Here is a 22,881-nt window from a genome sequence, read left to right on the forward strand (position 1 = left end):
GGCATCTGATTGCCATTGTCTTTTACCATTATCATGTATAACAATATATAAATATATAGCAAGTAACACAGGGCATCTGATTGGCATTTTCTTTTACCATTATCATGTATAACAAGTAAATATCTAGCAAGTAACACTGGGCATCTGATTGGCATTGTCTTTTACCATTATCATGTATAACAAGTAAATATCTAGCAAGTAACACAGGGCATCTGATTGGCATTGTCTTTTACCATTATCATGTATAACAAGTAAATATCTAGCAAGTAACACAGGGCATCTGATTGCCATTGTCTTTTACCATTATCATGTATAACAATATATAAATATCTAGCAAGTAACACAGGGCATCTGATTGGCATTGTCTTTTACCATTATCATGTATAACAATATATAAATATCTAGCAAGTAACACAGGGCATCTGAGTGCCATTGTCTTTTACCATTATCATGTATAACAATATATAAATATCTAGCAAGTAACACTGGGCATCTGATTGCCATTGTCTTTTACCATTATCATGTATAACAATATATAAATATCTAGCAAGTAACACAGGGCATCTGATTGGCATTGTCTTTTACCATTATCATGTATAACAATATATAAATATCTAGCAAGTAACGCAGGGCATCTGATTGGCATTGTCTTTTACCATTATCATGTATAACAATATATAAATATCTAGCAAGTAACACAGGGCATCTGATTGGCATTGTCTTTTACCATTATCATGTATAACAATATATAAATATCTAGCAAGTAACACAGGGCATCTGAGTGCCATTGTCTTTTACCATTATCATGTATAACAATATATAAATATCTAGCAAGTAACACCGGGCATCTGATTGGCATTGTCTTTTACCATTATCATGTATAACAATATATAAATATCTAGCAAGTAACACTGGGCATCTGATTGCCAATGTCTTTTACCATTATCATGTATAACAATATATAAATATCTAGCAAGTAACACAGGGCATCTGATTGGCATTGTCTTTTACCATTATCATGTATAACAATATATAAATATCTAGCAAGTAACACTGGGCATCTGATTGCCATTGTCTTTTACCATTATCATGTATAACAATATATAAATATCTAGCAAGTAACACTGGGCATCTGAGTGCCATTGTCTTTTACCATTATCATGTATAACAATATATAAATATCTAGCAAGTAACACAGGGCATCTGATTGGCATTGTCTTTTACCATTATCATGTATAACAAGTAAATATATAGCAAGTAACACTGGCACAGGAAGCAGGAGGCATGAGCGCACAGTAACATTGGAACAAAACAGGTCAGCTTGAATCTGCAGCAAATTATATTGAACATGTCAGCATTCTGTAGAGAATCGGTCCGGCTGACCATAAACTGACAGACTTGCAGACACCAACAAATATAAACAGACTGCACATACTGTTGGTGTATACAATAAAGTAACTGGGCTCATCCTACTTCAAGATGTTTCACAAACACCTTTCATTGCAAGGGGTACTTTCCTTTGTGTACACATGTATTTCCCTTACAAACCTCTCTTACAAACCTCATCCCAGCAATCTCTGGAAAAACTAAACTAACTTAAAGGAATTCAGAGAGAAAGCAGGAAGTTGTAAGGCCACGACTCTTCCCTGCTTAACGAGCACATTTTTTCTTTGGTGAAAAATCAAACCTTTTTTTTAAAACATTTTTAAAATAACTAAACCAGACACACATAAACACCTGTTTAATGGCAAGATACAGGGTGTCCATACATTGTTTCAAACTCACATGGTGCATAGCCAGCTTAGCTTCAGTTGCTCCCATCCTCCTCACTGCCCATTACTAGAGGATCTCACTATCCCTATAATCAAACTGTGCTCCAGCTCCTCCCACCAGCAGCATCTGTGTTTACTGAAGCATTTCTGTTCTCTATCCAACATCAAAAATAGTGCAGGAACTCCATTCCCCATGTGTTCCCACTGGACTTGACCCCTGACATCTCACCTTCTCATGGTTGGTCTCCGCCTCCTGCAGAACATCTACAAGCCACTGGAGCTGCCCAGCTGGGTCTGTGGTGTTTATGAGCAGCCAGAAGTTTTCATGTGCACAGAAATTCATGTTCAGAGACACCAGGCGCAGCTTAGGGCCCAGCTTTAGGGTGTAGAACCCGCCCTTCCTGCAAAGACAACGAGCAAGTTACACGGGAACAGCAGGTGTCTAACCTCACAATAAAGAGATCTATAGGTCAAGCAGTGTAATGACGTGACATAATTACACACACACAAATAAATGATTAAAAGGAGCCGTTATGTTATTTAGTTTATTATCAGACGTTTATTTTAGGGTGAAAAAACAAACAGGAAGGTGACAGCAAACATCTAATATTTATTAGATAAGACAGAAAAATGGGCCCATTTTTCTGTCTTATCTAATAAATATTAGATGTTTGCTGTCACCTTCCTGTTTGTTTTTTGATTATTTGGACCTGTGAGCAGAGGTCCTGTTGGTGACGTGCATCTATCCCTGAGTGCTGACATCTTTGTGTGCTGTTTATTTTAGGGTGACCAGTTGTCCCCGATTTCTGGGGACAGTCCTGGATTAAGGGGACTGTCCCTGGACAAATTATGTCTCCAGGAAGATGGTCAGAGCCCTGTGCATGTCAGCGGTGCTCATGGGAAGTTGATAGATTTTTCTGCTTTAGACACTTATTAGTAGTGTAGAGCTACAGCAGCGGTTCAACTTCCCCTGGACATTTCACCACTGGCGCTAAAAGCTTCGGACCCCTCTCTATATAGATTGTGAGGTGCTGCATGGGGTTGCCAGCCCCGCCTTGCAAGGGCTCAAAGGTGCAAGGTAAGTTCTCATTGGTTGTTAGTGTTTAGTTAGTAGAGAAAGCATGATATATATGTGCAGGCGCAATAGGATAGAGAGGCTGAGCCCTTGTTGGGTAGGTCTAGTATGTTAAATTGGAATTTTTAGAAGTACGTAATCTTTCTAAGATTTTGATTGGTCAAAAACTGCAAAGTAGGGGTATCTCTGGTGATTGATTTTATTAGTGGCCTATCGTGAGGCATTATTACTAAAGCGCATATAAGAGATGTGTATCTTTGGCCTTGAGTAATGCGTGCGTGTTGAAAACCGAAAGGGTACTGCGTTGCTTGTAGGGGTATGTTATAGTATACGTTTGACATATTTACTTGTGTTCTCTATCAAAGAATAACATTATCAATAAATAACTTTTTTTATGTAGGTGTTTGAGCTGGTCCTATACAGGCCTGGAATCCTTGGCCTTGGTTAATGGATCACTCTGCTTGGACTGGTGGCAGAAGATAGGGAAGCAATTTGGGAAACCCACTGACTTTCTACATTTTACTAGTCCTTTTTTGTTTTTTTATTTTTTGAGGGGAACAAAGCAGGTATTAAAGACATATGCGGGATTTGACCTGGCCAGTTAGTTTTGCAAGTGATGATTGTAGGGGCAAAATATAATTTACTTTAACCCTTTATTGACCAAGGATGTGCCAGGCACATCCTACAAAAAACGGTTGTTAACGACCAAAGATGTGCCTGGTGCGTCCTCTGGGGTTTCGAGAGCTGGAAACAAACATGATCTCTTCGTGATCTCTTTGGCCTTCTCTGTATGGACCAGCTATGGTGTTGATCGTTGGTGGCGTGGGAGGGATACGAGGGAAACGGGTGGGCAGCCCATTGCTGGAGCAGTTGCGGCCGCTGTTCCGGGAGTGCGAGCGAGGGGTAGGAGTGTGCAAGGGGGTGGGAGTGCACACACGCAAGTGGAGGGAGTGTGCTTGAACACTACACATTTAAGGTGTAAGGGAAGGAGGGAGGAGGGAATAAGTGTTGGGAAAGGGATCTGGGAGGGGGAGAGGGAGGATATTGAGGTCGGGCAGCTACACTATAGAAAGAATAGGTTTATAAAAAAAATAAATACAAACTGGGCCAAATTGTATTACAAACTGGGTACTGGCAGACAGCTGCCAGTACCTAATATGGCCACAAATAGGAAGAGGGGGAAGCTTAAGAGAGCTGTTTGGGGGGGAATTGTGGAGGTTGGGGGGGTTAGGGGGGAACCTACACTGCAAAAAAAATAAATATATATATATAAAAAAAAAACAATAAAATAAAAAAAAATGGCTTTTATTTTAGTACTGGCAGACTTTCTACCATTACTTAAGATGGCAGTAACAATTGTGGGGTGGGGAGGGAAGAGAGCTGTGTCAGGTGGGAGTCTGATCTTTACACTAAAGCCAAAATTAACCCTACAAGATACGTAATTAACCCCTTCACTGCTAGGCATAATACACTTGTGGTGCGCAGCGGCATTCAGCGGCCTTCTAATTACCAAAAAGCAACCCCAAAGCCATATATGTCTGCTATTTCTGAACAAAGGGGATCCCAGAGAAGCATTTACAATCATTTATGCCATAATTGCACAAGTTGTTTGTAATTAATTTCAGTGAGAAACCTAAAGTTTGTGAAAAAGTTTGTGAAAAAGTGAACATTTTTTTTATTTGATCGCATTTGGCAGTGAAATGGTGGTATGAAATATACCAAAATGGGTCTAGATCAATACTTTGGGATGTCTACTAAAAAACAATATATACATGTGAAGGGTTATTCAGGGATTCCTGACAGATATCAGTGTTCCAATGTAACTATTGCTAATTTTGAAAAAAAAAATGGTTTGGAAATAGCAAAGTACTACTTGTACTTATTGCCCTATAACTTACAAAAAAAGCAAAGAACATGTAAACATTGGGTATTTCTAAACTCAGGACAAAATTTAGAAACTATTTAGCATGGGCTTTGTTTGGTGGCTGTAGATGCGAAAGAGATTTTGGGGGTCAAAGTTAGAAAAAGTGTGTTTTTTCAAATTATTCATCATATTTTATATTTTTTTTTTTAGTAAATTATAAGATATGATGAAAATAATGGTATCTTTAGAAAGTCCATTTAATGGCGAGAAAAACGGTATATAATATGTGTGGGTACAGTAAATGAGTAAGAGGAAAATTACAGCTAAACACAAACACAGCAGAAATGTAAAAATAGCCTTGGTCCTTAAAGGGACAGTCAGCACCAGAATTTTTGTTGTTTAAAAAGATAGATAATCCCTTTATTACCCTTTCCCCAGTTTTGCATAACCAACACTGTTATATTAATATATTTTTTACCTTGTGATTGACTTGTATCTAAGAAGCCCCCTGATCACATGACATTTTATTTATTATCTATTGACTTCCCTTTTAGCCAATTAGTGCAGTGTCTGCCACAAGCCACGGGCAACATCACAATGTTATCTATATGACTCACATGAACTAGCTCTCCCCTGTTGTGAAAAGCAAATAAAAAAGCATGTGATAAGAGGCGGCCTTCAAGGGCTTAGAAATGATTATATGAGCTTTCCAAAGTTTAGCTTTCAACTAAGAATACCAAGAGTACAAAGCAAAATTGTTGATAAAAGTAAATTGGACAGTTGTTTAATATTACATGCCCTATTTGAAACATGAAAGTTTTTTTTGGACTTGACAGTCCCTTTAACAATAAGAAAATGGAAAAATGGTCTGGTCACTAAGGGGTTAAAATAATGTAGAAAAAAGAAGAAAACAGCGTAGCTCCAGGTGCAGCACTAACAGCCACCTCCTCCAGATCACAGACGCCAACAGCTGCGTGTTACAGGTGCCAGCCAGAGAACCAGGGCCGAGCAACTCCACATTAAGAAAGGCTAAACAAAGAAGTAGGCAGCACTCCAGGAATCCAATAAAACAAGTGATTTTATTCCAGCATATTGAAAAAATACATACAGACTCACAGACAGGAAGTAAGGGGGCATGTCAGGAGGTAAGGGGGCGTGTCAGGAGGTAAGGGGGCGTGGCAGGAGGTAAGGGGGCGTGTCAGGAGGTAAGGGGCGTGTCATGAGGTAAGGGGGCGTGTCCTTACATGTTTTGTGCCGTGCGGCACTTATCACCTATGATTAAGTGCCACACAGCATGAAATGCCTAAGGACACGCCCCCTTACCTCCTGTCCGTGAGTCTGTATGTATTTTTTCAATATGCTAAAATACAATCGCTTGTTTTATTGGATTCCTGGAGTGCTGCCTACTTCTTTGTTAAAAAAAATGCCCCTGAATTTAATTTTAAAAATATGGTCACCTTAGTCTATTGCTTTCCATGAACTTACAAAGAAAAGCTTTTCTTTTAAATCATTCTTCAAATTTCTTAAAGGGACTTGAGGGGGGTGTTATTTTAAAGCTAACAGGAAGTGGTTGTTTGTAGTAATCTGTCCCTATGGATGAGTTGTGCACAAATATTATTTTTATCATGTCTAATTTAAGAGAATGGCATAGAAAAAGTGTCCCTTTAAAGGGACAGTAACCAAAGTGTAATTACAAGCGAGGTCTGTTGTGCTGCTATAGAATATTATATCAGTCAAGTCATAGGGGATATTTATCAGAGGTCTGGCGGACCTGATCCAACAGTGCGGATCAGGTCCGCCAGACCTCGCTGAATGCGGAGAGCAATACGCTCTCCGTATTCAGCATTGCACCAGCAGCTATTGTGAGCGGCTGGTGCAATGCCGCCCCCTGCAGATTCACGGCCAATCGGTCACCAGCAGGGAGGTGTCAATCAACTCAATCGTACTCGATCGGGTTGATTTTCGGCGATGTCTGTCCGCCTGCTCAGAGCAGGCGGACAGGTTATGGAGCAGCGGTCTTTAGACCGCTGCTTCATAACTACTGTTTCTGGTAAACCTGCAGGCTCGCCAGAAACACGGGGCTTTAAGCTCCATCCGGTGCTTGATAAATGGGCCCCTTCGTGTTTTTATAACAAACTAATGTCCTTTTTACAGAAATTAGATTTCCAACAGCCAAACCCCATGTACCACTTGCCTTATTTGGTGGAACCAATCTGGGCTTTAGACTGCAGACAACAAGGCTCACTACAGTTATAAAGTTATTATAAAAATGCATTGTTCAGCAGGTGTTATCTGATAAAGCCACATAGAGACAGATATGCAGCAAGGTAGGCCTTGATAAGTCAGCAGGTGCATTTCATGTTTAGAGCTCAGTTACATGAATAGTGGGCAAAATAAATAATAAAATGATTTTAAAAACTTGTTTCATTATAAAGAAGGAATATATAATATTACCATTCTGCTCCGACTACCTCACATTACAAAGTGATACTGTCCCTTTGAAATGAGAAATGTTTAACCCCTTGTCTTCTACCTGATGGAATTCAGCACTAATTTGTTTCTGAGACAGAACGTTCCCTGGGCATCGTGTTAATTAAATAAAATAATTTAAAGGGACAGGAAACCCAACATTTTTATTTCATGATTCAAACAGAGAATTCAATTTTAAAATTAGTTTCCAATTTACTTCTATTATCAAATCGATATTCTCATGTTATTTTTTGTTGAAGATATATCTAGACATGTAGTGTGCACATGCCTGGACGACTACATTACAGGAAATAGTGCTGCCAACCAAGTGCTCTAGATAAGGTATAACATTGTGGCAAAAGTGCTGTTATATGGTACGTCCTGAGCTTAACGTTCTGCTTTTTAACAAAGCATAATAAGAACATTAAGATAATGGAAGGTTGTTTAAAACTGTATGTTCTGTGTGAATCAGGAAATAAATATTTACGCCTAAATTTAGAGTTCTGCGTTAGCCCGCTGGTATTTAGAGTCAGACAGGAAAGGGTCTACCACTCACTTTCAAGACGCGACTTTTTCATACCGCAGATCCCCTTACGTCAATTGCGTATCCTATCTTTTCAATGGGATCTTCCTAACGCCAGTATTTAGAGTCTTGGCTGAAGTGAGCGGTAGAGCCTCTACCGACAAGACTCCAGCCGCAAAAAAAAGTCAGTAGTTAAGAGCTTTATGGGCTAACGCCGGTTTATAAAGCTCTTAACTACAGTACTCTAAAGTACACTAACACCCATAAACTACCTATGTACCCCTAAACCGAGGCCCCCCCACATCGCCGCCACTATAATAAATATTTTTAACCCCTAATCTGGCGAACGCACACCGCCGCCACCTACATTATCCCAATGAACCCCTAATCTGTGGCCTCTAACATCGCCGACACCTACATAATATTTATTAACCCCTAATCTGCCCCCCCCCCAACATCGCTGCTACCTAACTACACTTATTAACCCCTAATCTGCCGACCGGACCTCGCCGCCACTATAATACAGTTATTAACCCCTAAACAGCCGCATTTCCGCCTCGCAAACCCTATAATAAATAGTATTAATCCCTAATCTGCCCCCCCCACGTCGCCGCCACCTAACTTCAAGTATTAACCCCTAATCTGCCGACCGGACCTCGCTGCTACTCTAATAAATGTATTAACCCCTAAAGCTAAGTATAACCCTAACCCTGACACCCCCCTAAGTTAAATATAATTTTAATCTAACAAAATAAATTAAATCTTATTAACTAAAGTATTCCTATTTAAAACTAAATACTTACCTGTAAAATAAACCCTAATATAGCTACAATATAACGAATAATTACATTGTAGCTATTTTAGGGTTTATTTTTATTTTACAGGCAACTTTGTATTTATTTTAACTAGGTACAATAGCTATTAAATAGTTATTTACTATTTAATAGCTACCTAGTTAAAATAATTACAAAATGACCTGTAAAATAAATCCTAACCTAAGTTACAATTAAACCTAACACTACACTATCAATAAATTAATTAAATAAATTACCTACAATTACATACAATTAAATAAACTAAACTAAATTACAAAAAATAAAAAAAGATTACAAGAATATTAGGCTAATTACACCTACTCTAAGCCCCCTAATAAAATAAAAAGCCCCCCAAAATAATAAAGGTCCCTACCCTATTCTAAACTATAAAGTAACCAGCTCTTTTACCAGCCCTTAAAAGGGCTTTTTTTTGTGAGGCATGCCCCAAAGTAATCAACCCCCCAACATTAAAACCCACCACCCACATACCCCTACTCTAACCCAAACCCCCCTTAAATAAACCTAACACTCTCCCCCTGAAGATCTCCCTACCTTGAGTCGTCTTCACCCAGCCGGGCACTGATGGACCAAAAGAGGACATCCGGAGCGGCAGAAGTCTTCATCCTATCCGGGCAGAAGAGGACATCCGGACCGGCAAACATCTTCATCCAAGCGGCATCTTCTATCTTCATCCATCCAGAGCGGAGCGGAGACATCTTCTTCCAGCCGACGCGGATCCATCCTCTTCAACCTACACCTACTCGCCGAATGAAGGTTCCTTTAAATGACGTCATCCAAGATGGCGTCCCTCGAATTCCGATTGGCTGATAGGATTCTATCAGCCAATCGGAATTAAGGTAGGAAAAATCTGATTAGCTGATTAAATCAGCCAATCAGATTCAAGTTCAATCCGATTGGCTGATCCAATCAGCCAATCAGATTGAGCTCGCATTCTATTGGCTGTTCCGATCAGCCAATAGAATGCAAGCTCAATCTGATTGGCTGAATGGATCAGCCAATCGGATTGAACTTGAATCTGAATGGCTGATTTAAAAAATGCATGGGACAAGCATAAGGCTATCCTACAAACTAAATAAGTTTATACTGTTAGGTAAAGTCGGGCAGACTTGCTGGGCCTATGGCTCTTATCTGTCATCAATATCTATGTTTCTATGTAATGTATATTTATTAGACAGTGTAAATATGAGTGTAACTGTACTATGTAATGTATATTTATTAGACAGTGTTAATATGAGTATAACTGTACTATGTAATATATATTTATTAGACAGTGTTATTATGAGTGTAACTGTACTATGTAATGTATATTTATTAGACAGTGTAAATATGAGTGTAACTGTACTATGTAATGTATATTTATTAGACAGTGTTAATATGAGTGTAACTGTACTGTGTAATGTATATTTATTAGACAGTGTAAATATGAGTGTAACTGTACTGTGTATTGTATATTTATTAGACAGTGTTAATATGAGTGTAACTGTATTATGTAATGTATATTTATTAGACAGTGTTATTATGAGTGTAACTGTACTGTGTAATGTATATTTATTAGACAGTGTTATTATGAGTGTAACTGTACTATGTAATGTATATTTATTAGACAGTGTTAATATAAGTGTAACTGTACTGTGTAATGTATATTTATTAGATAGTGTTAATATGAGTGTAACTGTACTGTGTAATGTATATTTATTAGATAGTGTTAATATGAGTGTAACTGTACTATGTAATGTATATTTATTAGACAGTGTTAATATGAGTGTAACTGTACTGTGTAATGTATATTTATTAGACAGTGTTATTATAAGTGTAACTGTACTGTGTAATGTATATTTATTAGACAGTGTTAATATGAGTGTAACTGTACTATGTAATGTATATTTATTAGACAGTGTTAATATAAGTGTAACTGTACTATGTAATGTATATTTATTAGACAGTGTTAATATGAGTGTAACTGTACTATGTAATGTATATTTATTAGACAGTGTTAATATGAGTTTAACTGTACTGTGTAATGTATATTTATTAGAAAGTGTAAATATGAGTGTAACTGTACTATGTAATGTATATTTATTAGACAGTGTTAATATAAGTGTAACTGTACTATGTAATGTATATTTATTAGACAGGGTTAATATGAGTGTAACTGTACTGTGTAATGTATATTTATTAGACAGTGTTAATATGAGTGTAACTGTACTATGTAATGTATATTTATTAGACAGTGTTAATATGAGTGTAACTGTACTATGTAATGTATATTTATTAGACAGTGTTAATATGTGTGTAACTGTACTATGTAATGTATATTTATTAGACAGTGTTAATATGAGTGTGTATCTGTACTGTGTAATCTATATTTATTAGACAGTGTTATTATGAGTGTAACTGTACTGTGTAATCTATATTTATTAGACAGTGTTATTATGAGTGTAACTGTACTGTGTAATGTATATTTATTAGACAGTGTTAATATGAGTGTAACTGTACTATGTAATATATATTTATTAGACAGTGTTATTATGAGTGTAACTGTACTGTGTAATATTTATTTATTAGACAGTGTTAATATGAGTGTAACTGTACTATGTAATGTATATTTATTAGACAGTGTTAATATGAGTGTAACTGTACTATGTAATGTATATTTATTAGACAGTGTTAATATGAGTGTAACTGTACTATGTAATGTATATTTATTAGACAGTGTTATAATGAGTGTAACTGTACTGTGTAATGTATATTTATTAGACAGTATTAATATGAGTGTAACTGTACTATGTAATGTATATTTATTAGACAGTGTTAATATGAGTGTAACTGTACTGTGTAATGTATATTTATTAGACAGTGTTATTATGAGTGTAACTGTACTATGTAATGTATATTTATTAGACAGTGTTATAATGAGTGTAACTGTACTATGTAATGTATATTTATTAGACAGTGTTAATATGAGTGCAACTGTACTGTGTAATGTATATTTATTAGACAGTGTTAATATGAGTGTAACTGTACTATGTAATGTATATTTATTAGACAGTGTTATTATGAGTGTAACTGTACTGTGTAATGTATATTTATTAGACAGTGTTAATATGAGTGTAACTGTACTGTGTAATGTATATTTATTAGACAGTGTTAATATGAGTGTAACTGTACTATGTAATATATATTTATTAGACAGTGTTAATATGAGTGTAACTGTACTGTGTAATGTATATTTATTAGACAGTGTTAATATGAGTGTAACTGTACTATGTAATGTATATTTATTAGACAGTGTTATTATGAGTGTAACTGTACTGTGTAATGTATATTTATTAGACAGTGTTAATATGAGTGTAACTGTACTATGTAATGTATATTTATTAGACAGTGTTAATATGAGTGTAACTGTACTATGTAATGTATATTTATTAGTGTTAATATGAGTGTAACTGTACTGTGTAATGTATATTTATTAGACAGTGTTAATATGAGTGTAGCTGTACTGTGTAATGTATATTTATTAGACAGTGGTAATATGAGTGTAACTGTACTGTGTAATGTATATTTATTAGACAGTGTTAATATGAGTGTAACTGTACTATGTAATGTATATTTATTAGACAGTGTTAATATGAGTGTAACTGTACTGTGTAATGTATATTTATTAGACAGTGTTAATATGAGTGTAACTGTACTGTGTAATGTATATTTATTAGACAGTGTTAATATGAGTGTAACTGTACTGTGTAATGTATATTTATTAGACAGTGTTAATATGAGTGTAACTGTACTGTGTAATGTATATTTTTTAGACAGTGTTAATATGAGTGTAACTGTACTGTGTAATGTATATTTATTAGACAGTGTTAATATGAGTGTAACTGTACTGTGTAATGTATATTTATTAGACAGTGTTAATATGAGTGTAACTGTACTATGTAATGTATATTTATTAGACAGTGTTAATATGAGTGTAACTGTACTGTGTAATGTATATTTATTAGACAGTGTTAATATGAGTGTAACTGTACTATGTAATGTATATTTATTAGACAGTGTTATTATGAGTGTAACTGTACTGTGTAATGTATATTTATTAGACAGTGTTAATATGAGTGTAACTGTACTATGTAATGTATATTTATTAGACAGTGTTAATATGAGTGTAATTGTACTGTGTAATGTATATTTATTAGATAGTGTTAATATGAGTGTAACTGTAATGTGTAATGTATATTTATTAGACAGTGTTAATATGAGTGTAACTGTACTATGTAATGTATATTTATTAGACAGTGTTAATATGAGTGTAACTGTACTATGTAATGTATATTTATTAGACAGTGTTATTATGTGTGTAACTGTACTATGTAATGTATATTTATTAGACAGTGTTAATATGAGTGTAACTGTACTATGTAATGTATATTTATTAGACAGTGTTATTATGAGTGTAACTGTACTATGTAATGTATATTTATTAGACAGTGTTAATATGAGTGTAACTGTACTATGTAATGTATATTTATTAGATAGTGTTAATATGAATGTAACTGTACTATGTAATGTATATTTATTAGACAGTGTTAATATGAGTGTAACTGTACTATGTAATGTATATTTATTAGATAGTGTTAATATGAATGTAACTGTACTATGTAATGTATATTTATTAGACAGTGTTAATATGAGTGTAACTGTACTATGTAATGTATATTTATTAGACAGTGTTATTATGAGGGTAACTGTACTGTGTAATGTATATTTATTAGACAGTGTTATTATGAGTGTAACTGTACTGTGTAATGTATATTTATTAGACAGTGTTATTATGAGTATAACTGTACTGTGTAATGTATATTTATTAGACAGTGTTAATATGAGTGTAACTTTACTGTGTAATGTATATTTATTAGACAGTGTTAATATGAGTGTAACTGTACTATGTAATGTATATTTATTAGTGTTAATATGTGTGTAACTGTACTATGTAATGTATATTTATTAGACAGTGTTAATATGAGTGTAACTGTACTGTGTGATGTATATTTATTAGACAGTGTTAATATGAGTGTAACTGTACTATGTAATGTATATTTATTAGACAGTGTTAATATGAGTAACTGTACTGTGTAATGTATAGTTATTAGACAGTGTTAATATGAGTGTAACTGTACTATGTAATGTATATTTATTAGTGTTAATATGAGTGTAACTGTTCTGTGTAATGTATATTTATTAGACAGTGTTAATATGAGTGTAACTGTACTATGTAATGTATATTTATTAGTGTTAATATGAGTGTAACTGTTCTGTGTAATGTATATTTATTAGACAGTGTTAATATGAGTGTAACTGTACTGTGTAATGTATATTTATTAGACAGTGTTAATATGAGTGTAACTGTACTGTGTAATGTATATTTATTAGACAGTGTTAATATGTGTGTAACTGTACTGTGTAATGTATATTTATTAGACAGTGTTAATATGAGTGTAACTGTACTGTGTAATGTATATTTATTAGACAGTGTTAATATGAGTGTAACTGTACTATGTAATGTATATTTATTAGACAGTGTTAATATGAGTGTAACTGTACTGTGTAATATATATTTATTAGACAGTGTTAATATGAGTGTAACTATACTGTGTAATGTATATTTATTAGACAGTGTTAATATGAGTGTAACTGTACTATGTAATGTATATTTATTAGACAGTGTTAATATATGTGTAACTGTACTAAGTAATGTATATTTATTAGACAGTGTTAATATTAGTGTAACTGTACTGTGTAATGTATATTTATTAGACAGTGTTAATATGAGTGTAACTGTACTGTGTAATGTATATTTATTAGATGGTGTTATTATGTGTGTAACTACTGAGTAATGTATATTTATTAAACAGTGTTAATATGAGTGTAACTGTACTATGTAATGTATATTTATTAGATGGTGTTAATATGAGTGTAACTGTACTGTGTAATGTATATTTATTAGACAGTGTTAATATGAGTGTAACTGTACTGTGTAATGTATATTTATTAGACAGTGTTAATATGAGTGTAACTGTACTGTGTAATGTATATTTATTAGACAGTGTTATTATGAGTGTAACTGTACTATGTAATGTATATTTATTAGACAGTGTTAATATGAGTGTAACTGTACTATGTAATGTATATTTATTAGACAGTGTTAATATGAGTGTAACTGTACTATGTAATGTATATTTATTAGACAGTGTTAATATGAGTGTAACTATACTGTGTAATGTATATTTATTAGACAGTGTTAATATGAGTGTAACTGTTCTGTGTAATGTATATTTATTAAACAGTGTGTAACTGTACTTTGTAATGTATATTTGATCTGTTTTGTTCAAATTTTTAGTTTTACGAAACAGTTAACCACAGCTCTGATGTTGCGGTAATCATTATAGCATTTACTTTCAACTCGCAATGCCAGCAGTAAACCTAATGAGCGCAAAAAACTGCAATAAACCCCTTATCGCCAGAGCGCTCCACTCATAATTTGACCCATGGTTGGAGATAAGCAAACTGCCATAAAATAAAGTAAACCCTTCCTATAGATGCAGATGTCTCACCTTAGTGTGCCCAGCGCTGGTGTGGGCAGCCAGTCCTCCCATTCTTTTGCCATGGCATCATATAGCCAGCTTGATGACTCGTTCCCATGCACATAGGGAGGTGGAAAGCTGTTGACTGGGGCACTCTCATGGTTGCCTACTGCTGGGTAAACAGGAACATTTCCCAGGAACTTTTTAATTAGAGTAGTGACTGTTTGTAAAGTGTCCAACTGCTGGCTCCGTGTCTGCTCCCAGATATTGTGAGCGGGTATGTCTCCTGTCCAGTACACCCTGTCAAATGGGCCATGGTTGGAAACATGTTGTAGTAGCGAAGTAATGGTATGCAGGGGCAAATCACACCTACTGTAATCCCCCCAATACCCTGCCCCTTGCTTGCCAGCTGTGGGGGGCCCCCTGCAGCACAGGGGCTCCTTGCAGGTAAAGGAACTTCCAGGAGTGTAACTGCGGTCCCAATGGAGGTCTGTCAAGAAGAGGATTCGGGAGGCGGGGGCACCAGGCTGTGGTGGGACAGGCGGTTTTATAGGTGGTTTGGGAACAGAGGGTAAAGAGATGTTCCAAGCAGAGCCAATATCCCAGTGACCACAACTGTCACCCACAAGCAGTCCACATGCCTCAGACGGACGTAGAAATGACAAGATCCACGACATGATCATATCCTTCTTGAAGAGCTGAACAGCCTGATGGCAAATGGTTGGTTCTGCCAGGTGCAGATCTATACACACCCGCTCTGCTATTGCAGCCACCCTTTCCATATTAGTCTCCATCTGCAACAAGATACAAAGCGTCACTAGAGAACATACACATGTACCTATCTATTGTTAGTGTTCATCTGTAACATGACACAAAAATTAACAAAACATACACAGATACATATTCATGTTAGTCCATATCTGTACCATGACACAAAGAGTCACTAGACAATATACACAGGTACCTATAGTATCCCATAAAAGTGAGTACATTTTTGGAAATATTTTTATATGTGACAACACTGGAGAAATGACACTTTGATACAATGTAAAGTAGTGAGTGTACAGCCTGTATAACAGTGTAAAAAAAATAACTTAACACACAGCCATTAATGTCTAAACCGTTAGCAACAAAAGTGAAAAATATCCAAATTGGACCCAATTAGCCATTTTCCCTCCCCGGTGTCATGTGACTCATTCGTGTCACAAGGTCTCAGGTCTGAATGGGAAGCAGGTGAGTTAAATTTGATGTTATCGCTCTCACATTCTCTCATACTGGTCACTGAAAGTTCAACATGGCAGCTAATTGCAAAGAACTCTCTGAGGATCTGAAAAAAAGATTACTTGCTTTACATAAAGATGGCCTAGGCTATAAGAAAATTGCCAAGACCCTGAAACTGAGCTGCAGCATGGTGGGCAAGACCATGCAGTGGTTTCACAGGACAGGTTCCACTCAGAACAGGCCTCGACATGGTCGACCAAAGAAGTTGAGTGCACGTGCTCAGCGTCATATGCAGAGGTTGTCTTTGGGAAATAGACGTATAAGTGCTACCAGCTTTGCTGCAGAGGTTGAAGGGGTGGGGTGTCAGCCTGTCAGTGCTCAGACTATAGGCCGCACACTGCATCAAATTGGTCTGCATGGCTGTTGTCCCAGAAGGAAGCCTATTATAAAGATGATGCACAAGAAAGCCTGCAAACAGTTTGCTGAAGACAAGCAGACTAAGGACATGGATTACTGGAACCATGTTCTGTGGTCCGATGAGACCAAGATAAACTTGTTTGGTTCAGATGGTGTCAATAGTGTTTGGTGGCAACCATGTGAGGAGTACAAAGACAAGTGTGTCTTGCCTACAGTCAAGCATGGTGGTGAGAGTGTCATGGTCTGGGCCTGCATGAGTGCTGCCAGCACTGGGGAGCTACAATTCATTGAGGGAACCATGAATGCCAACATGTACTGTGACATACTGAAGCAGAGCATGATCCCCTCCCTTCAGAGACTGGGCTGCAGGGCAGTATTCCAACATGATAACGACCCCAAACACACCTCCAAGACGACCACTGCCATGCTAAAGAAGCTGAGGGTAAAGGTGATGGACTGGTCAAGCATGTCTCCAGACCTAATTCCTATTCAGCATCTGTGGGGCATCCTTAAATGGAAGGTGGGGGAGCGCAAGGTCTCTAACATCCCCCAGCTCTGTGATGTCGTCATGGAGGAGTGGAAGAGGACTCCAGTGGCAACCTGTGAAGCTCTGGTGTACTCCATGCCCAAGAGGGTTAAAGCAGTGCTGGAAAATAATGGTGACCACACAAAATATTGACACTTTGGGCCCAATTTGGACATTTCCACTTAGGGGTGTACTCACTTTTGTTGCCAACGGTTTAGACATTAATGGCTGTGTGTTGAGTTATTTTGAGGGGACAGTAAATTTACAGTTATACAGGCTGTACACTCTCTACTTTACATTGTAGCAAAGTGTCATTTGTTGTCACATGAAAAGATATAATAAAATATTTACAAAAATGTGAGAGGTGTACGCACTTTTGTGGGATACTGTATCTAAGTCTATATCTGTATATCTGCTCTTAGCCCAAGCGTGTTATTCTGTTGTTTCCAGGGATATTGTCCCTCCATGTATTAACCGACAAATAATAAAAGTCAAGATGTAATTTTACTTACTGACGACTTTTTCATTTTTGTTGGCTAAATCTGTAAAATGACACAAAGTGTCACTAAACAACAGACACAGCTATATATCCATGTTAGTCTATGGGGCCCGTTTATCAAGCTCCGTATGGAGCTTGAGGGCCGAGCCTGCAGGCTCACCAGAAACACCAGATATGAAGCAGCGGTCTAAAAACCGCTGCTCCATAACCCTGTCCGCCTGCTCTGATGAGGCGGACAGGAATCGTCGGAATTCAACCCGATCGAGTATGAATAAATAGGCCTCTTAATCTGTAACATGAAACAAAGAGTCACTAGGCAACATACACAGGTACCTATTCATATTAGTCTATGGCCTCTAGTTATCAAGCTATCTACTTACCTGCCTTCGCCGGCCCCAATACGCCCGCCTAAGCTTGCCTCACATCGCCGCCGCGGACCTGAATACGCTCGCCAAAGTTATCAAAAAAGCTGTCAAAAAGCCACACACCCAGTACGGGGCGATGAGCAGCGGACTGTGATAGTTATCAATCATCAATCTCGCTGCTCTTCGGCTTTTTTACAGCTTTATTGATACCCCTGTCACTAAGCACTCACACTATACTATACAGTTCTACCCCCTATACCGGCGCCCCCGGAGCCCCCGCAACTAAATAAAGTTATTAACCCCTAAACTGCCGCTCCTAGACCCCGCCGCAACTGATCGGAACAGCCAATAGAATGCGAGCTCAATCTGATTGGCTGATTGGATCAGCCAATCGGATTGAACTTGAATCTGATTGGCTGATTGCATTAGCCAATAAGATTATTCCAACCTTAATTCCGATTGGCTGATAGAATCCTATCAGCCAATCGGAATTTGAGGGACGCCATCTTGGATGACATCACTTAAAGGAATATCCATTCGTCGGGTAGGCGTCGTTGGAAGAGGAAGGCTCCGCGTCGGTTCGTTTGAAGAAGTCTCCACTCCGCTCCGCTCCGGATGGATGAAGATTGAAGACGCCGCATGGATGAAGACTTCTATCGGATGGAAGACCTCTTCAGCGCCCCTTGGATGATGACTTCGGCGGCTGCGGATGTCCTCTTCTGTTCCATCGATAGTCGGCTGGCTGAAGACGGCTCAAGGTAGGATGATCTTCAGGGGGTTAATGTTAGGTTATTTTTTAAGGGGGGTTTGGGTGGGTTCAAGTAGGGGTATGTGGGTGGTGGGTTTTAATGTTGTGGGGGTTGTATTTTTTTTACAGGCAAAAGAGCTGATTACTTTGGGGCATCCCCCGCAAAAGGCCCTTTTAAGGGCTGGTAAGGTAAAAGAGCTGTTAACTTTTGTAATTTATAATAGGGTAGGGCATTTTTTTTGGGGGGGGGGGGGCTTTGTTATTTTATTAGGGGGCTTAGATTAGGTGTAATTAGCTTAAAAATCTTGTAATATTTTTTTATTTTTTGTAACTTGTTTTTTTTTAATTTTTTGTACTTTAGTTAGTTTATTTAATTGTATTTATTTCTAGGTATTTGTAGTTAATTAATTTAATTTATTTAATGATAGTGTAGTGTTAGGTTTAATTGTAACTTAGGTTAGGATTAATTTTACAGGTAATTTTGTATTTCGTTTAGCTAGGTAGTTATTAAATAGTTAATAACTATTTAATAACTATTCTACCTAGTTAAAATAAATACAAAGTTACCTGTAAAATAAATATAAATCCTAAAATAGCTACAATGTAATTATTAATTACATTGTAGCTATCTTAGGGTTTATTTTACAGGTAAGTATTTATTTTTAAATATGAATAATTTAGTTAATGATAGTGTAGTGTTAGGTGTAATTGTAGGTTAGTTTTTATTTTACAGGTAAATTTGTCTTTATTTTAACTAGGTAGCTATTAAATAGTTAATAACTATTTAATAGCTATTGTGCCTAGTTAAAATAAATTGAAATTTTCCTGTAAAATAAAAATAAATCCTAAAATAGCTACAATATAATTATTAGTTATATTGTAGCTATATTAGGGTTTATTTTATAGGTAAGTATTTAGTTTTAAATAGGATTAATTTAGTTAATAAGAGTAATTTTTATTTAGATTTATTAAAATAATATTTAAGTTAGGGGGGTGTTAGGGTTAGTGTTAGACTTATGTTTAGGGGTTAATTAGTTTAATATAGATGGCGGCGGTATAGGGGGCGCAGGATAGGGGTTAATAAATGTATTATAGGTGGCGACGGTGTAGGGGGGCAGTTTAATATAGGTGGCGGCGGGGTCCGGGAGAGGCGGTTTAGGGGTTAAACAATTTATTTAGTTGCGGCGGGGTATGGGATCGGCAGGATAGGGGTTAATAAATTTATTAGAGGTGGCAGCGATATAGGGGGGGCAGGATAGGGGTTAATAGGTATTATATAGGTGGTGGTGGGGTCCGGAAGCGGCGGTTTAGGGGTTTGTCAGTTTATTAGAGTGGCGGTGGGCTCCGGGAGCGGCGGTTTAGGGGTTACCATGTTTAATATAGGTGGTGGCGGTGTAGGTTGGCAGATTACGGGTGTTTAGACTCGGGGTACATGTTAGGGTGTTAGGTGTAGACATCTCCCATAGGAATCAATGGGATGTCGGGCAGCAGCGAACATGAGCTTTCGCTATGGTCAGACTCCCATTGATTCCTATGGGATCCGCCGCCTCCAGGGCGGCAGATTGAAAACCAGGTACGCTGGGCCGGAAAAGTGCCGAGCGTACCTGGTAGTCATTTGATAAATTCCAAAAGTAGTCAGATTGTGCCGAACTTGCGTTCGGAACATCTGGAGTGACGTAAGAATCGATCTGTGTCGGACTGAGTCCGGCGGATCGAAGCTTACGTCACTATATTCTACTTTTGCCAGGCAGCAGGGCTTGATAACTTAGGCGAATCAGCCTCGCCACAAATACGCTGCGGAATTCGAGCGTATTTGAGGTTGACGGCTTGATAACTAGAGGCCTATATCTGTAACATGAGACACAGCTTATCAGGCAATATTAGCAGGCAATATTGCAGCATAAAGCAAAATTAAGCTCCATACCACACTCCAATGCCAGCGCTGCGGTGAGCTGGTTTTACGTGCTCGTGCACGATTTCCCCATAGACATCAATGGGGAGAGCCGGCTGAAAAAAAGCCTAACACCTGGGGCGCGATCCGATATACGGCACGGTTTTCGGCGCAAGCGAGGGAACCCACGCCGCCCGTAGTTTCACCTCGCACATCGGGGTATCACATATACCCCGCCGGCAGTTGCTAAAGTGCCGTAAGTCGGATAAACTAGTGATGTCCAGAAATGAGCGTAACTGCAAATTTCTTGAGTCGCCAGTGACTTACGGCACTTTAGAATCTGCCTTCGCCTAAAAAAAGTAACTAAAATATTAAATCTCCCGTAACTGTCTAACCTGCCTCCCAAAAATAAGCCCGACACGTATACCCCTATATCCGCAATCCCCCCCTCTCACTCCTAATAATAAATGTATTAACCCCTAGACCAACAACCCCCCACAACACAATAAACCTAATTATTAACCCCTAAACCGCCATAGCCCACACCGCAATAAACCTATCCTAGTATTAACCCCTAAACCGGCGTTTCCGGAGCCCACTGGCATCTACATTATATGTATTAACCCCTAAACCACCACTCCCGGACCCCGCCACACCTAAATAAAGTGTTTAACCCCTAAACCGCCGCTCCCGGACCCCGCCGCCACCTACATTAAATTTATTAACCTCTAATCTGACCCCCCTACATCGCCGCCACCTACATTAAATATATTACCCCCTAAATCGAAGTCTAACCCTAACACCCCCCTAACTTAATTATGATTTAAATAAATATAAATAATATTACTATTATTAACTAAATTATTCCTATTTAAAACTAAATACTTACCTGTAAAATAAACCCTAATATAGCTACAATATAACAAATAATTATATTGTAGCTATTTTAGGATTTATATTTATTTCACAGGCAACTTTGTATTTATTTTAACTAGGTACAATAGCTAATAAATAGTTAATAACTATTTATTAGCTACCTAGTTTAAATAATTACAAAATTACCTGTAAAATAAATCCTAACCTAAGTTACAATTAAACTTAACACTACACTATAAATAAATTAATTAAATAAATTAACTACAATTATCTAAAATAAAATACAATTAAATAAACTAAACTATAGTACAAAAAAAAACAAAAGACGTTTAAACTAATTACACATAATCTAATCCCCCTAATAAAATAAAAAAGCCCCCCAAAATAATAAAAACCCTACCCTATACTAAATTACAAATAGCCCTTAAAAGAGCCTTTTGCGGGGCATTGCCCCAAAGTAATCGGCTCTTTTACCTGTAAAAAAAATACAATACCCCCCCAACATTACAACCCACACACTCCTACTCTAAAACCCACCCGATCCCCCCTTAAAAAAACCTAACACTACCCCATTGAAGATCACCCTACCTTGAGCCGTCTTCACCCAGCGGGGCCAAAGTCTTCATCCGATGGGGCAGAAGAGGACATCCAAACCGGCAGAAGTCTTCATCCTATCCGGGCAGAAGAGGACATCCGGACCGGCAGACGTCTTCATCCAAGCGGCATCTTCTATCTTCATCCATCCGACGAGGAGCGGCTCCATCTTGAAGACATCCGACGCGAGCATCCATCCAGACCGACGACTACCCGACGAATGACGGTTCCTTTAAAGGATGTCATCCTTGTACACCCTGATACATGCTCATACACACACATACACGTGTACACCCTATTACATGCTCATACACAAACACATACACATGTACACCCTATTAAATGCTCATACACACACATACACGTGTACACCCTGTTACATGCTCATACACAAATACACTTGTACATCCTATTACATGCTCATGCACACACACATACACGTGTACACCCTATTACATGCTCATACACACACACATACACATGTGCACCCTGTTACATACTCATACACGTGTACACCCTATTACATGCTCATACACACACACAAACATGTGTACACCCTATTACATGCTCATACACACAAACATACACGTGTACACCCTATTACATGCTCATACACACACACACACA

General features: G+C 37.4%; 1 protein-coding gene across 1 annotated transcript in view; it reads right to left on the bottom strand.

Annotated features, from left to right (window-relative positions):
• SMPD1 (sphingomyelin phosphodiesterase 1) overlaps positions 1–22,881 on the bottom strand; it is a 107,492-nt gene that overhangs the window by 55,220 nt on the left and 29,391 nt on the right. Inside the window, exons 2-3 of the mRNA XM_053708841.1 lie at positions 15,148–15,911; positions 2,002–2,173 (exon numbers count right to left, since the gene is read on the bottom strand). Of these exons, the coding sequence (XP_053564816.1) occupies positions 2,002–2,173; positions 15,148–15,911 (936 nt within the window). The remainder of the gene's footprint in view (positions 1–2,001; positions 2,174–15,147; positions 15,912–22,881) is intronic.

The sequence above is a fragment of the Bombina bombina genome, chromosome 3 (assembly GCF_027579735.1).
Source record: "Bombina bombina isolate aBomBom1 chromosome 3, aBomBom1.pri, whole genome shotgun sequence".
NCBI classification, from domain to species: Eukaryota; Metazoa; Chordata; class Amphibia; order Anura; family Bombinatoridae; genus Bombina; species Bombina bombina.